The sequence below is a fragment of the Triticum aestivum genome, chromosome 3A (assembly GCF_018294505.1).
Source record: "Triticum aestivum cultivar Chinese Spring chromosome 3A, IWGSC CS RefSeq v2.1, whole genome shotgun sequence".
NCBI lineage: Eukaryota > Viridiplantae > Streptophyta > Magnoliopsida > Poales > Poaceae > Triticum > Triticum aestivum.
The window spans coordinates 577,112,639-577,126,192 of NC_057800.1; the positions used below are offsets into that span (position 1 = coordinate 577,112,639).

General features: G+C 50.4%; 4 protein-coding genes across 4 annotated transcripts; 3 read left to right on the plus strand and 1 right to left on the minus strand.

The window, feature by feature from the left end:
* The first annotated feature begins 450 nt into the window (after positions 1-450).
* LOC123058696 (cytochrome P450 94C1-like) lies at positions 451-2,064 on the plus strand. Its single transcript, XM_044481398.1, has one exon. It carries the CDS (start codon positions 504-506, stop codon positions 1,848-1,850), a length of 1,347 nt encoding a protein of 448 aa, XP_044337333.1. The 5' UTR covers positions 451-503; the 3' UTR covers positions 1,851-2,064.
* A 1,769-nt stretch (positions 2,065-3,833) lies between these two features.
* On the plus strand, positions 3,834-6,405 carry LOC123062333 (cytochrome P450 94B3-like). The gene has a single exon (XM_044485799.1). It carries the CDS (start codon positions 3,876-3,878, stop codon positions 5,415-5,417), a length of 1,542 nt encoding a protein of 513 aa, XP_044341734.1. The 5' UTR covers positions 3,834-3,875; the 3' UTR covers positions 5,418-6,405.
* A 403-nt stretch (positions 6,406-6,808) lies between these two features.
* LOC123062332 (cytochrome P450 94B3) lies at positions 6,809-8,763 on the plus strand. Its single transcript, XM_044485798.1, has one exon. It carries the CDS (start codon positions 7,064-7,066, stop codon positions 8,603-8,605), a length of 1,542 nt encoding a protein of 513 aa, XP_044341733.1. The 5' UTR covers positions 6,809-7,063; the 3' UTR covers positions 8,606-8,763.
* Positions 8,764-9,042: 279 nt separating this feature from the next.
* Positions 9,043-11,475, minus strand: LOC123062334 (50S ribosomal protein L34, chloroplastic). The gene is made up of 2 exons (XM_044485800.1): positions 11,203-11,475; positions 9,043-9,510 (listed from the first exon to the last, which is right to left on the minus strand). Exons 1-2 carry the CDS (start codon positions 11,426-11,428, stop codon positions 9,257-9,259), a joined length of 480 nt encoding a protein of 159 aa, XP_044341735.1. The 5' UTR covers positions 11,429-11,475; the 3' UTR covers positions 9,043-9,256.
* Between the last annotated feature and the right edge of the window lie 2,079 nt (positions 11,476-13,554).

Consider the following 13,554-nt stretch of genomic DNA (forward strand, 5'->3'; position numbering starts at 1 on the left):
GCCAGAAGATGTAGTTGTCGGCGGAGAGCTTGATGGTGATGAGATGACCGAAGTGAAACGGCGGCGGCGAAGACGATCCCATCGAGGAGGCTGCCTGGGGTGCAAACACCATGGAGGCAGCCGGAGGCACCGAAGCCGATGCGGGAGGAGGCGGGACCGCAGCCAGGGCGGGCGCCGCAAAGCTCGCGGCCGGTGCGGACGCCGCAAGGCCCGCGGCCGGGGCGGACGCCGCCAACCCCGCCAGCGGGGCAGTGTGATCCGCTTGCGGCAGGAGCGGCGGGACGACGCCTGCGGAGTCCGCAGCGGACGGCGGCGCCGCGGTGTGGACCACGAGGTCACGCCCAAGCGAGGGCGCCGGCGACGTCGAGAAGACAATAAGTTTTGGGGAACCAGCACAACCCTCTAGGGGGTGGCTTATCTCATTATATATAATGATTGTGTTACAATATGTACCATATACGTACATAGGTACAGAAGCTATACATAGTCTAACAACCGGCGTCATGCAGGCCAGCCCCACGCACACCCTGGCCTTCAAGGTGCCCGGCCTCACCGGCGGCGCCATCACCGCCGACCCGGCCTGCGTCGAGCACATACTCAAGGCCAACTTTGCGAACTACCCCAAGGGCGAGCTCCAGGTCTCCATGCTCGACGACTTCCTCGGCCACGGCATATTCAACTCCGACGGCGAGCAGTGGCTGTGGCAGCGGAAGGCCGCCAGCTACGAGTTCAACAAGCGCTCGCTGAGGAACTTCGTGGTGGACGCCGTCCGCTTCGAGGTCGTCGAGCGGCTGCTGCCGCTGCTGGACCGCGCGGGGCGCGACGGGCGGACGCTGGACGTGCAGGACGTGCTGGAGCGCTTCGCGTTCGACAACATCTGCCGCGTGGCCTTCGGCGAGGACCCGGCCTGCCTCGCCGAGGAGGGCATGGCCGCGCCCCAGAGCGCCGAGTTCATGGCCGCCTTCAACGACGCGCAGAACGCCGTGATGGCCCGGTTCATGTCGCCCGCCAAGTGGCTGTGGCGCGTCAAGAGGCTGCTGGGCATGGAGCCGGAGAGGCGGATGCGCTCGGCGCTCGCCACCATCCACGGCTACGCCGACAAGATCGTCCGCGAGCGCAAGGAGAGAGGGGAGGCTGCTGGGCTGGTGAGCCGGGAGGACTTCCTATCGCGCTTCGCCGCGGCCGGCGAGCACAACGACGAGAGCCTCCGCGACGTGGTCACCAACTTCATCCTCGCCGGCCGCGACACGACCTCGTCCGCGCTGACCTGGTTCTTCTGGCTGGTGTCCACGCGGCCCGACGTGGAGGACAAGATCCTGCGCGAGGTCCGCGCGGTGCGCGCGTCGGGCGGCGGCGCAGCGTCGACTCCCAGCTTGGACGAGCTGCGCGAGATGCACTACCTCCACGCGGCCATCACGGAGTCGATGCGGCTGTACCCGCCGGTGCCCGCCGACACGCACAGCTGCAAGGAGGACGACTTCCTCCCGGACGGCACGTTCGTCGGGAAAGGGTGGCTGATGACGTACTGCGCGTTCGCCATGGCGCGGCTGGAGGGCGTGTGGGGCAAGGACTGCGAGGAGTTCAGGCCGGAGCGGTGGCTCGACGAGGAGGGCGCGTTCCGGGCGGAGAGCCCGTTCAAGTACGCGGTGTTCCACGCGGGGCCGAGGATGTGCCTCGGCAAGGAGATGGCCTACATACAGATGAAGTCCATCGCGGCGTGCGTGCTGGAGAGGTTCAGCCTCCGGTACGCCGGCGGCGAGGGGCATCCCAGGCTCATAATGTCACTTACGCTGCGGATGGGAGGCGGCCTGCCGATGCAGGTGAAGAGCAGAACAGAGGTGGCTAGCTAGGATGCTTGGAGTAGTCCATTTCGTCACGAATCACAATTGCTCTACTCCATTTTCTGTTGTGTTCTTGCTTGGTTCGGGCAAAAAAATCGCTAGCGGGTTTAAAGGTGTTCATTTATAATTGCAACCTTTAATAAACTACTAGTACAATATTTATGTGTTGTTGTGAACACCGTATAATATGCTGGTATTTGTTCATGGCTCAGTTGTGTTCAAGTAATTATTTGGTTATGTTGTGGGTTCAGTTACACATATTGTTCAGGAATTATCTTAACTTAACTTGTGGCAGAAACCATGGGGACATGCCAGTTATGGGAATGTGGTAGAAACCAACGAGACAACTTTGTGGCCATCCAACGGGTCCAACAAAACGGACACCACCAAATGTCCACGGAACATGACTCGGAAGTCATACAACCGTATATATCGAATGCCCATATCCTGTTTTTTTTTTTTTACACTCGGCCTACTCAAACAGTCAAACATAAAATAGCAATAGTTCTTAAGCAATTGAAAGATAATATTTTAATGCAATAATAATTCAAATAAAAATATTACAATCTGAACATAAAATAATTCATATTTGAATTCAACATATTAGACACATGTTTCAATTGTCCATATGAAACATCCAAGGATTCTCGACTAGATCATTTTGCAGTTGCGCATGAGTTCCCGACGAAGATGGCTCCATGAACTCGCTCTGAATCCAACGTGTTTGCTTCAAACTAAACAACAAAAGTAAAAATAATAATTGGCAATGACATTTGGCCAAACACTTGACGGGCGTGGCGTCCGGTATGGATGGGATTGGCAGATAGCGGATAATACTTGGGCTACGGTCAGATGATACTTGGGCTACGGTCAGATCTATGGTGGAACGGCGACGTAGTCAAAGGTGGGAGGGGCCTGGGTGGAGCAGCGAAGGTCCGACAAGGCCCATGACGGTGGTTGGGGTGGTACGGCGAGGTCGTCGGTTGCCGAAGGAGCGGATACAAAGCACAATGGAGAGAGACATAATGGGGCAAAAGGTTCTCCGGATTTGGTATTTTGGGCGGGTCGGGCGTGCCAGAGTCCAACATGGTAGAGGTCCGAACGCTTCCAAACATCTCATACATTTGGTGTCGGTTTGTGGGATTTCGAACATCTAAACTGGTCCAGGATGAAAAACATTGGATTGCAAAGAATGGCCGGATAGATTGGTCTGGACAATTAGGACTGATTTTGTGGACCACGTTGGAGTTGTCCTTACAATTTTTTTTTTGAAAAAGAAAAGCCTTTTGATCTATTCATGAACTGTCAACGCGGTGCAAAGAATACCAGAAGTAATGGAAATTACATCTTGATTCAAAGATCATCTAGCGACTACTACAAACATTGTAGTAAGGAAAGGCGTTGTTGTCATCGCTCCTCCCTCATAGGGGCTCGGTAGACCTTGTTATAGTAGGCAGTCGAAAAGTCATCATGCATGCTATGGCCTCATAGGACTAGCACATCAGAACTACAATCGTCGTCAGTGAAGAAAAGTGTAGATCGGAAGAATCAAATCTGTAGACACACAAACGAAGACGAGCGATGGCCGGATCCAAGTAAACCCACTGAAGACAAACACAATCGAATATGAAGATATTAACCTAGACACACTTTCACACGATCTTCGACGACGCTAGGCACACCGCTAGAGCCGCCACCGCTTCACCTTTTTGAGTGGTAGATAGAAGCGATAACGAAAATCAGAAGAAAAAAAACACCAAAAAACGAAGCATGTGTGATCAGGATCCACCGCGCCTCTTCCATTCACCAAAAAATCGTGCGGTCAACTTTACTGAAGTCTAAAGTAGTCAACTTTACTGCAGTAACCCCGTAACTAGACTAGATTAATCAAGAGAAATAATAATTAATGGTTATGTACATAGTAAAAATGCAACAACTCTAACTGCGAATCTTGCCCTTTTGCTGTAACTGTCAAGCACGGAGCGCCAACTCACTCCTACAGTTTGGACTGGCAAGCCTGAGATCCCGATCGCCATGGAGCTTCCGTTGACCTCGGCCCTGCTCCTGCTCCTGCCTCTGCTCTGCTTCCTCTGGCTACGCCGGGAGACCAGGAGGCAGACTCGCCCCGACGGCCTCAAGGCCTACCCCATCATCGGCACGCTCCCCCACTTCGTCAAGAACCAGCACCGCCTCATCGAGTGGTCGGCCGGCGTCCTCGCGCGCTGCCCCACCCACACCATGACCTTCAACTTCCGGGGCCTCGGCCTCGGGGCCGGCGTCATGACGGCCAACCCGGCCAACGTCGAGCACGTCGCCAAGACCAACTTCCAGAACTACCCCAAGGGCGAGTTCGTGGTGTCCGTCATCGAGGACCTGCTCGGCCGCGGCATCTTCAACTCCGACGGCGACCAGTGGCTCCGGCAGCGCAAGGCCGCCAGCTACGAGTTCAACACGCGGTCGCTGAGGAGCTTCGTGGTCAGCGCCGTCAGCTCCGAGGTCGTCGACCGGCTGCTGCCGCTGCTGGAGCGCGCGGGGCGCGACGGGCGGACGCTGGACGTGCAGGACGTGCTGGAGCGCTTCGCGTTCGACACCATCTGCTGCGTCGTCTTCGACGAGGACCCGGCGTGCCTCCCCGAGGAGGAGGAGGAGGAGGACGGACCGGGGGCGGACGGGGACGGGCGTGCCGAGTTCATGCGCGCCCTGACCGACGCGCAGAACATCGTCATGGCCCGGTTCATGTCGCCGGTCAAGTGGGCGTGGCGGCTCCAGAGGCTGCTCAACGTGGGGCCGGAGAGGCGGATGCGCGACGCGGTCGCCACCATCCACGGCTACATCGACAGGGCCGTCCGCGAGCGCGGCGAGAGGGGGGCGGCCCGCAAGGACGACTTCCTTTCGCGCTTCGCGTCGAGCGGCGAGCACAGCGACGAGGGCCTCCGCGACGCGGTCACCAACTTCATCGTCGCCGGGCGGGACACGACGTCGTCGGCGCTCAGCTGGTTCTTCTGGCTGCTGTCCGGGCGGCCCGACGTGGAGGGCAAGATCGTGCGCGAGATCCGCGCGGCGCGCGCGTCGAGTGGGAATGGGGATGCGGCGTTGGGCTACGAGGAGCTGCGCTCGATGCAGTACCTGCACGCGGCGATCACGGAGTCGATGCGGCTGTACCCGCCGGTGGCCATGGACACGCACTGCTGCCGGCGCGAGGATGTCCTGCCGGACGGCACGCTCGTCGGCAAAGGGTGGCAGGTCACCTACAGCGCGTACGCCATGGCGCGGCTGGAGGAGCTGTGGGGCGCGGACTGCGCGGAGTTCCAGCCGGAGCGGTGGCTGGACGAGGAGGGGGCGTTCCGGCCGGAGAGCACGGCCAAGTACCCGGTGTTCCACGCGGGGCCGAGGATGTGCCTCGGCAAGGAGATGGCCTACATACAGATGAAGTCCATCGTTGCCGGCGTGGTGGAGAGGTTCAGCCTCCGGCACGTCGGCGGCGAGGGGCACCCCCGGCTCGTCATGTCGCTGACGCTGCGCATGGGAGGCGGCCTGCCCATGCAGGTGAAGAAGAGAGCAGAGGGAGCTAGCTAGGCTAGGCTAGGCTAGTCGCAGGAGTCCATTCCGTCAGAGGTCAACAATGCTCTGTACGAGTTCTCCATTATTTCGGGTGTAAATCTTCCGTTATTGCACACCTTGTTGATGGCATGGTACGCTTCTACACGTCGGGACACCACTTGCCGGAAAAGTAGAAGAATGGCATAGCGAGCTTGATACGTTACGCCGACCCGGAGGGGCAGACACTTCTCATCAGTCATCTCTCTTTCTTCAACCGTCTTCAGTAGGGCCTCGCTGAACTAAAGCCACGACTCTCTTTTTGGATCGGAGGGAGTAGTAATTTTGTTGTTGTTGTTCTCGTCGTCGTTGAGAAAAATCAATCTTAGTAGCAGAGAAATAAGCTAGCTAGCCACTGGGAGAAGATGCCGGATGATCTATGCAGGAAATGCCACGCTGCACGTGAAATCGACGTGGGTTCAGAAGGGTACTCAGCAGCAGAACAAGGAGGGAAAAAAAACTTAACACCAGATTGCTCAGAGCCTCAGACCTTCATCGTTATTGCATGACTGCTGGTTGCAGTGCACCGTACGTACATCCAAACTAGCTGACTTGTCACGACTCATGAGTTTCTCGTGTGGATGCTGGAGACAGAAGAAAAAAAAAAAGAATGATACTCGTTGGGTCAGTTATGGCCCTGAACAAACTATAATCTTCCTCTCAACTTGGGCCGGAGGCATTTCACGTACCGAACGTAGTATGTGGCGTAGTTTCGTTATGCGAGTATGAAAAAACCATTTCATTCAGTTACACAGTATAAAATTATCCATGCATCAAACATAACTTTTTAGACGCCACTCCTTGAGCGAATCAGTTGCGAGCATCACAATTTTGCAGTGTTTGTCTATGGTTCAGTTGCAGTTGATCGAATCAGGTAGCCGATCAACCGACTGAGGCAGTTTATTTTTTTTAATATATTTTTGGAAATGTAAGCAGCATTAAACTATTCAAGTGCAACGGAATATAAGCCTCTCCTTTTTTGCGAAGATGTGTACATCAAAATTGACTAGTCTTTGTTCATGGTTAAGTTTGTGTCCAAGTGATTTATCTGGTAAGATTGGTCATGTTTTAGTTGATGGTTCACTTGCTTATAGTTGCCAGGAAGCAGGAATCACGTCAACTTGTAGTTTCCCATGGACATGCCTGAAACCAACAGCAGTATTCTGAGCAATTGGTTGGTGTCGCATCCGCACAAACTAATTACACAACCCCAATCAGTGTTCATCTACAAGTGCCCTTGACATATACTGAAGCCAAAGACTCAAAGTACACTCATCCAGCTCACACCTCCAACTAGACCAGATAAATCAAAGAGAAAAATGGTTATATAGTACTCCCTTCGTAAAGAAATATAAAAGCGTTTTAGATCACTAAAGTAGTTTGAAACTTTAGTACACGGATGTATCTAATGGAGGGAGTATCAGTACGTCACGTACTGAAGCCGAAGACTCAAAGTACACGGATGTATCTAACACTAAAACGCCTTTTTAGACTTTTGAGACGGAGGGAGTATCAAAGATGCAACAACTCTGCTTCAGAATCCCCTTTTCCGTGTTAACCTCCAAGCACCCCCACTCACTCCTACAGTTTTATTTAGACTTGGCAAGCCAGAGATCTCGATCGCCATGGAGCTCTCATTCACCTCGGCCCATCCCATGCTCCTCTTCCTGCTCCTACCTCTACTCTATGTCCTCCGCCTACGTCGGAACACCAGAAAGCAACCTCACGCCGACGGCCTCAAGGCCTACCCCATCATCGGCACGCTCCCGCACTTCGTCAAGAACCAGGACTGCCTCGTCGAGTGGTCGGCCGGCGTCGTCGCTCGTTGCCCCACGCACACCATGGTCTTCGACTTCAAGGGTCTCGGCCTCATGGCCGGTGCCATCACCGCGAATCCGGCCAATGTGGAATACATCGTGAAGACCAACTTCCAGAACTACCCCAAGGGTGAGTTCGTGGTGTCTGCCATGGCGGACTTCCTTGGCCATGGCATCTTCAACTCCGACGGCGACCAGTGGCTCTCGCAGCGCAAGGCCGCCAGCTACGAGTTCAGCAAGCGCTCGTTGAGAAACTTCGTGGTCAGCACCGTCCGGTTCGAGGTCGTCGAGCGGCTGCTTCCTCTGCTCTCCCGGGCGGAGCTAGAAGGCCTGACGCTGGACATGCAGGACGTTCTCGAGCGCTTCGCGTTCGACAACATCTGCTGCGTCGCCTTCGACGAGGACCCGGCGTGCCTCACCGACGACGGCCTGGGGTTGAATGGGCGTGCCGAGTTCATGCATGCCTTGAACGACGCGCAGATGATGATCATGGCCCGGTTCATGTCGCCCGTCAAGTGGGCATGGCGGGTCAAGAAGCTACTCAACATGGGACCGGAGAGGCGGATGAGCGAGGCACTCGCCACGATTCACGGCTACGTCGACAGGATCATCCGTGACCGCGGCGAGAGGGGAGCGGCCGGGCTGGCGCGCAAGGACGACTTCCTCTCACGCTTCGTCTCCAGCGGCGAGCACAGCAACGAGAGCCTTCGTGATGTGGTCACCAGCTTCATCATAGCCGGGCGGGACACCACCTCATCAGCGCTCACTTGGTTCTTCTGGCTCGTGTCCCGGCGGCGCGAGGTGGAGGACAAGATCGTCCGCGAGATACGCGCGGTGCGAGCGTCCAGCGGGAGCACGGATGCAGCCTTCAGCTTGGACGAGCTGCGCGAGATGCACTACCTGCACGCAGCGGTCACGGAGTCCATGCGTCTATACCCACCCGTGGCCATGGACTCGCGCTGCTGCAAGCATGACGACGTCCTGCCCGATGGCACGTTCGTCGGTAAAGGTTGGCAGGTCTCCTACAGCGCGTATGCCATGGCGCGGTTGGAGGAGATATGGGGCGAGGACTGTGCAGAGTACCGGCCAGAGCGATGGCTCGATGAGGAGGGTGCGTTCCGGCCAGAGAGCTCGTTTAAGTACCCGGTCTTCCATGCCGGGCCGAGGATGTGCCTCGGCAAAGAGATGGCTTACATACAGATGAAGTCCATTGCTGCCTGCGTGTTGGAGAGGTTCAGCTTCCAGTTCATCGGAGGCGAGAGCCGGCCAGGGGTTGTGTTCTCCGTGACCTTGCGTATGGAGGGCGGCTTGCCGATGCAAGTGAAGAAGAGGGGGGCACTGAGCAGCTAGGCATGTTCCCTTTGCCTACAGGCTGCTCCTCTCTCACGCCTACTTGTCTTAGTCCTACATATTCAGGTTCTAGCCAGTCTTGAGGTACCATGTATTCAGGCACTCAACATATTCACTAGATGACTCAACCAAGAGCAAGCAGGTACTGGTACTTAATACTCCCTCCGTCCCAAAATAAGTGACTCAACTTTACACTAACTAACTTTGTACTAAAGTTACTACAAAGTTTAGTCACTTATTTTGGGACGGGGGGAGTACATGATAGCGTAGAAGATAAAACTTATTCCAGCGACTGCCTGAAGTTTTCAACCAAAGAAGTGTTCTCAAAACTGTTAGGGTGTAGGTAAGCACCAATTTGTCCTACTGCACAAAAATACTTGGATGATATATAGCATTGGGGTCCTACAAAGTTACAGAATGCAGCGCCCAAGATGATATAATCTCACAAAACAACATAGCATTAAAGACTGCCACTACCAAAAAGGATAAATTGTACCGGTGTTGGAACTTAATTCAGGTATCAAGTTATCAACCAGAGTAACAGCGAAAAGATGTGCAGCAATTGTTACAGATGAACATGGCTGAGAACATGGGGTGCAAAAAGAGTAAAACTTACAGCTGGAATACATAACGCCTCACATTGCGCTGTAATCAGTACTTTGTCCCAGTGGGTGAGTTCGACTTTGTGCACAGAATCTTCCTTCCTCTGTCACGCCTACGCTTCAGAACCTTTCTTCCAGCAGTAGTCCGCATCCGCCTTCGGAAACCATGCACACGGGCAAGTGACTTCCTGGATCTTGACCTCTTGGTCAGGCAGAGGGCAGCCTTTCCGGCCCTAATCTGTAGACCGCGAGGTCTGCGTGTTGTTAATCTGTTGTAGCTGAACTCAATTCCCAAAGATGAACCTGGCGTACATAATGATAAAATATCATAGTCAGTTCTACGTAATCAATACTAGGATTGGATACATAAAATCTTCTTTTAGTGAACACCCATGAGGTCTAAGCTTGATCGTATTAAGGAAGAAAAGGTTATCTGTTACAAAGACGTAAACAGTATACTTGATCATTAGACAAATGCTGTAATAGATCAAAAGAGAAGCTCTAAACAACAAGTTACAACTAAGAACTTGTGATTTGCCTTGTTAACCCATTACTCTGTGCAGTTCTAAATTAAATGCCTTGATGGTCTCCACAATTGCTGTTGCACTTAATTCTAAAATTTGCTAAACATAAGTTCAGACAAACGTATTCCAAAACAAACTATTAGCTGCCTTTTGGCTGTTCTCTGAAGATTACTTCGTTGTGTATGAAAATATTCTACTATATTGCATCGATTCATTCCCACTTTAGCTAGTTCATTTAATATAACATTGTTGTGCTGGGTTTAGAAGCATACTGGGTCACTTTTAACCATTTAAGAGGATAAACTGGTTGAGAATGAGCAAGTATTGAAGCTTGAGAGGCTTCATTCTTGAAGTTATCCGTTTGTTGTTTAATTAACTGTGGTAGACAATTTATTACATTATGAATTTGTTGTTCAGCCACGTACAGTTGCTTCCCCAAAATTGAGTGGTAGTTAAGAAAACATGAGCTACATTTATGTCTGAAGGATCTGTGAGACTTTCCATCGTCTATATGATTCAGGATTTTAGGCCCTCAAATTCAGATACATATACTAGTTGTATCCCATTTCTTCCTAACACTTGAGTTCTAATTAACAAAACAAGAACCCCAGTCATATGTTAATATGTAGCTTCTTTGTGAGAATTTGAAATTTCGATTGTCTAACGAAATTGGCGGTCACACTGCATCCTCAAAAAAAAAGGAACCAGTAGAAATTGCAGGACGCGATGACACAAATAAATCCTCAGCCATGCACATTTTCCTAATTTTAGCGATTTATATTCACTCAAAGTGATGTTTGAAATGTAAACATTCTTTTTTATTTTTGATAGAGATAAATATGAACATTCTCAGTTCAAGTATGGACAAGAAAACAAAAATTGGGTCTAAGACTACAATGACTTGTGCAGAACTTGCTTGCTCTCAGATAACTGCACCTGCAGGCCAGACATTGTAGATTCCAAGATTCCATTGCACTATGTACATGAACCAACATGTCCAACAATAATGAAATCTAATATATGTATTTTCAGAAAAAAATGCTGGAGACGTTTAAGTTTGCGAATGCCTGCTGAGGTACATTTTCCTTCGACACCTAAACCAAATCGAAGTGCGTAAATTCTGCTGTTTACAGTTTTGTACAAACACAGCAAGTGTCAAAAGGAGCCCATAACTATGGAGGCTCACCCTGTGTTCATAATGTTTGACTCTCTTCTTGTCACTGAATTTGCAGAGCACGCGACAGAAAAACTAAGACAAATACTTATACAGCACAATGGCATTGTGCAACAGCAGAACATCCATAGTTTACACACTACTACCGTTCTACGCTTCAAACCCGCCATTTCCATTGCAGGTAACTTTCCCCTCCAACTCCTCAACCCAATAAAACTAGCTGAACAGTACCAACATATCGAACACATTCAATAAAGAATTTCCCTCGTGCCAAAGGGAAGGAGGAGTTTCTCTCACCGCCGAACGACGAGGCGGACGTGAAGGCGAGCGACGCCGAGACCGCAGCCGAGAGCGAGGAGGTGGTGGAGGAGGAGGAGATGAAGGAGCTCCGGAGAAACGGGGAGGCGGAGGCCCCCATAGGGCCCGCTTTGTGGGGGCGGAGACCGCCGCCGATAGCCACCGCCGAGATCCTCCCGGAGTGGAGCGAGAGGGACGCCATTGGGGAGGCGAGGGCAAGCGCCATGTCTGTGCAGCTAGAGTGCGGGCTATCCTCTCACACTCGATGCTGTTATCATCATATCCACGGCTGGATGAGAAGTTTAGGCTTTGTGGGCCTTAATTTTGGGCAGCTAACCTGTTAACAAGCCCATCCGTAGGCCCGCTTGTGATTCTCTAACAGCTCGTTTGATACCCTCATTTTAATTCTCTCGGATAGAGTGTTAGAGTGTGCGTACTATATAGTGAGAAATACCCCCTCGTTTCATTTCATTTGGTACAAATAAAATCTCTGTTAGGATTTCAGTTGGTTGAAATGGAAATCCAACTGCAAAAAAACATGCTTGGCTGCCACAAGGATTTATAAATTGAAATCATTATTGTGTCACGTATGGCTGCCATTTTGGCAAGAATCAATGAAACCAAACATCATCTTTCCAAAATTTGACATTCATGTCAACATTAAACAAGTTGCGACACACAATCTTTCATATATGAAGCTGTTCCATAAAGCACAAATCCATATGATCAAATTCAAATACAACCGCCATGTTCATATCATAAAGCACAAATGCACGTCTAACACAAGTAAAACAAAGGTTCAAAGCTTGTATTCAACAAGGTATGGAGGAAAAAAATACTAAAGCTTGTCATAAAAAATGTATTAGGACAATAAAATTAATTCTTTGAATCTTTTTTCATTCCATCTTGCATCAAGGTATGAGTTGGAGGAACTAGCCCATTTTTTTCATCCCATCTTGCATCAAGGTAAGGGTTGGAGAAATCTTGTGGCCTCATTGTTGGCCTGCAAATACGATGATAAACATGTTGGTGAAGTTACTAAAGTAGTTGCTAAAGTTGAATTGGAGGCAACAACAAATGTCACATCAATATTTTGGTTGCATCTATCGTAAAATAATAATATTAACAACAACAACAACAACAACAACAACAACAACAACAACAATAACAACAACAACAACACCACCAACCCTGATTTGTACTACTTTCTTAATTCCATCCAGTATTGTAGGAAATTAGGAAAATGAACATTTCTCTCTTTTTTAACAAATGTTTGGACAAGATATTTGTTAATCTCTTACATTATTCATGTCTTTTGAGCTCGTTGTCTGGCAACATGTGATTCAGTGAGCATGCAACTCCTTCTACTCCTATGTTCTTGGCGACATGTGATTCGCTGAGCAATGTCTCATTGTTCATCAACAATTTAGTCAATGTCTGCTCTTTTCTACTCCTATATGGAATTCACATTTCTACTAGTAAACTTACTAGGATCCAAAAGAAGAGCATGATCTTGAGGATGTTCTGGAAAGAGGATGAAGTAGATGAGGTATTGGATCACCTTTGGCTGTCCGCACCATAAGTGTTCATCCAACGGAATGATGGCCAGGTCACCCTTGATCGTCGAGTGCTTCTCTGCGACCTCCTAGGGGCAGTTTGATGCCAACGAGCAACAAAAGTTGCACAAGGAAGCGATGGCAGCCCGGTAAGAACTTCTTTCACTGCAGGTCTCCAATGCCTACATAAATTTATGCTTGTATACATGTGCTGGGGTTCATGGACACTTATGATAACCTTATGTAATTGCAAAATATAGGTGAGAGGGAGGGGGCCAAGGCCCCTTCCCCCAATGCACTAGGCTCACATATGGGACTAGCAACCTTCTAAGAGACATAAGTAAACATATACACATTTACTTAAAATGGGCGTGTGAGACCAATACTCTTCAAAAAATACACAATAACAAATATGCAATGATTTCGTGCTTTTAGTTTTAGTTTCTGCACAATTTTCTCTGTCTTCAATGATCAGATCAAATGATCAAGGCGATAATCATTATTATGACTAAGATTGTTGATTCCTTTTAAATAGATGAAGCCAGGTGGTACACCATATCTAAGCTTTCAAAAAAAGTTACTAGTCTGAAGGAACTAGCTATAAAGGTTGAGCAAATAAGAAAGTAGTTGGCCATGAGGAGCAATGTTATAAGGCCGATAGGCACGATATACCTCACAGGAAAAGTTCACAAGAGTTGGATTGGGGACATCTATAAGGTGGCCTACCAAGATGAAGATGTAATGGATAAATGCTCATACCATGTTCTTCAACATGAGGAACAAGGTGTCGGTGTCA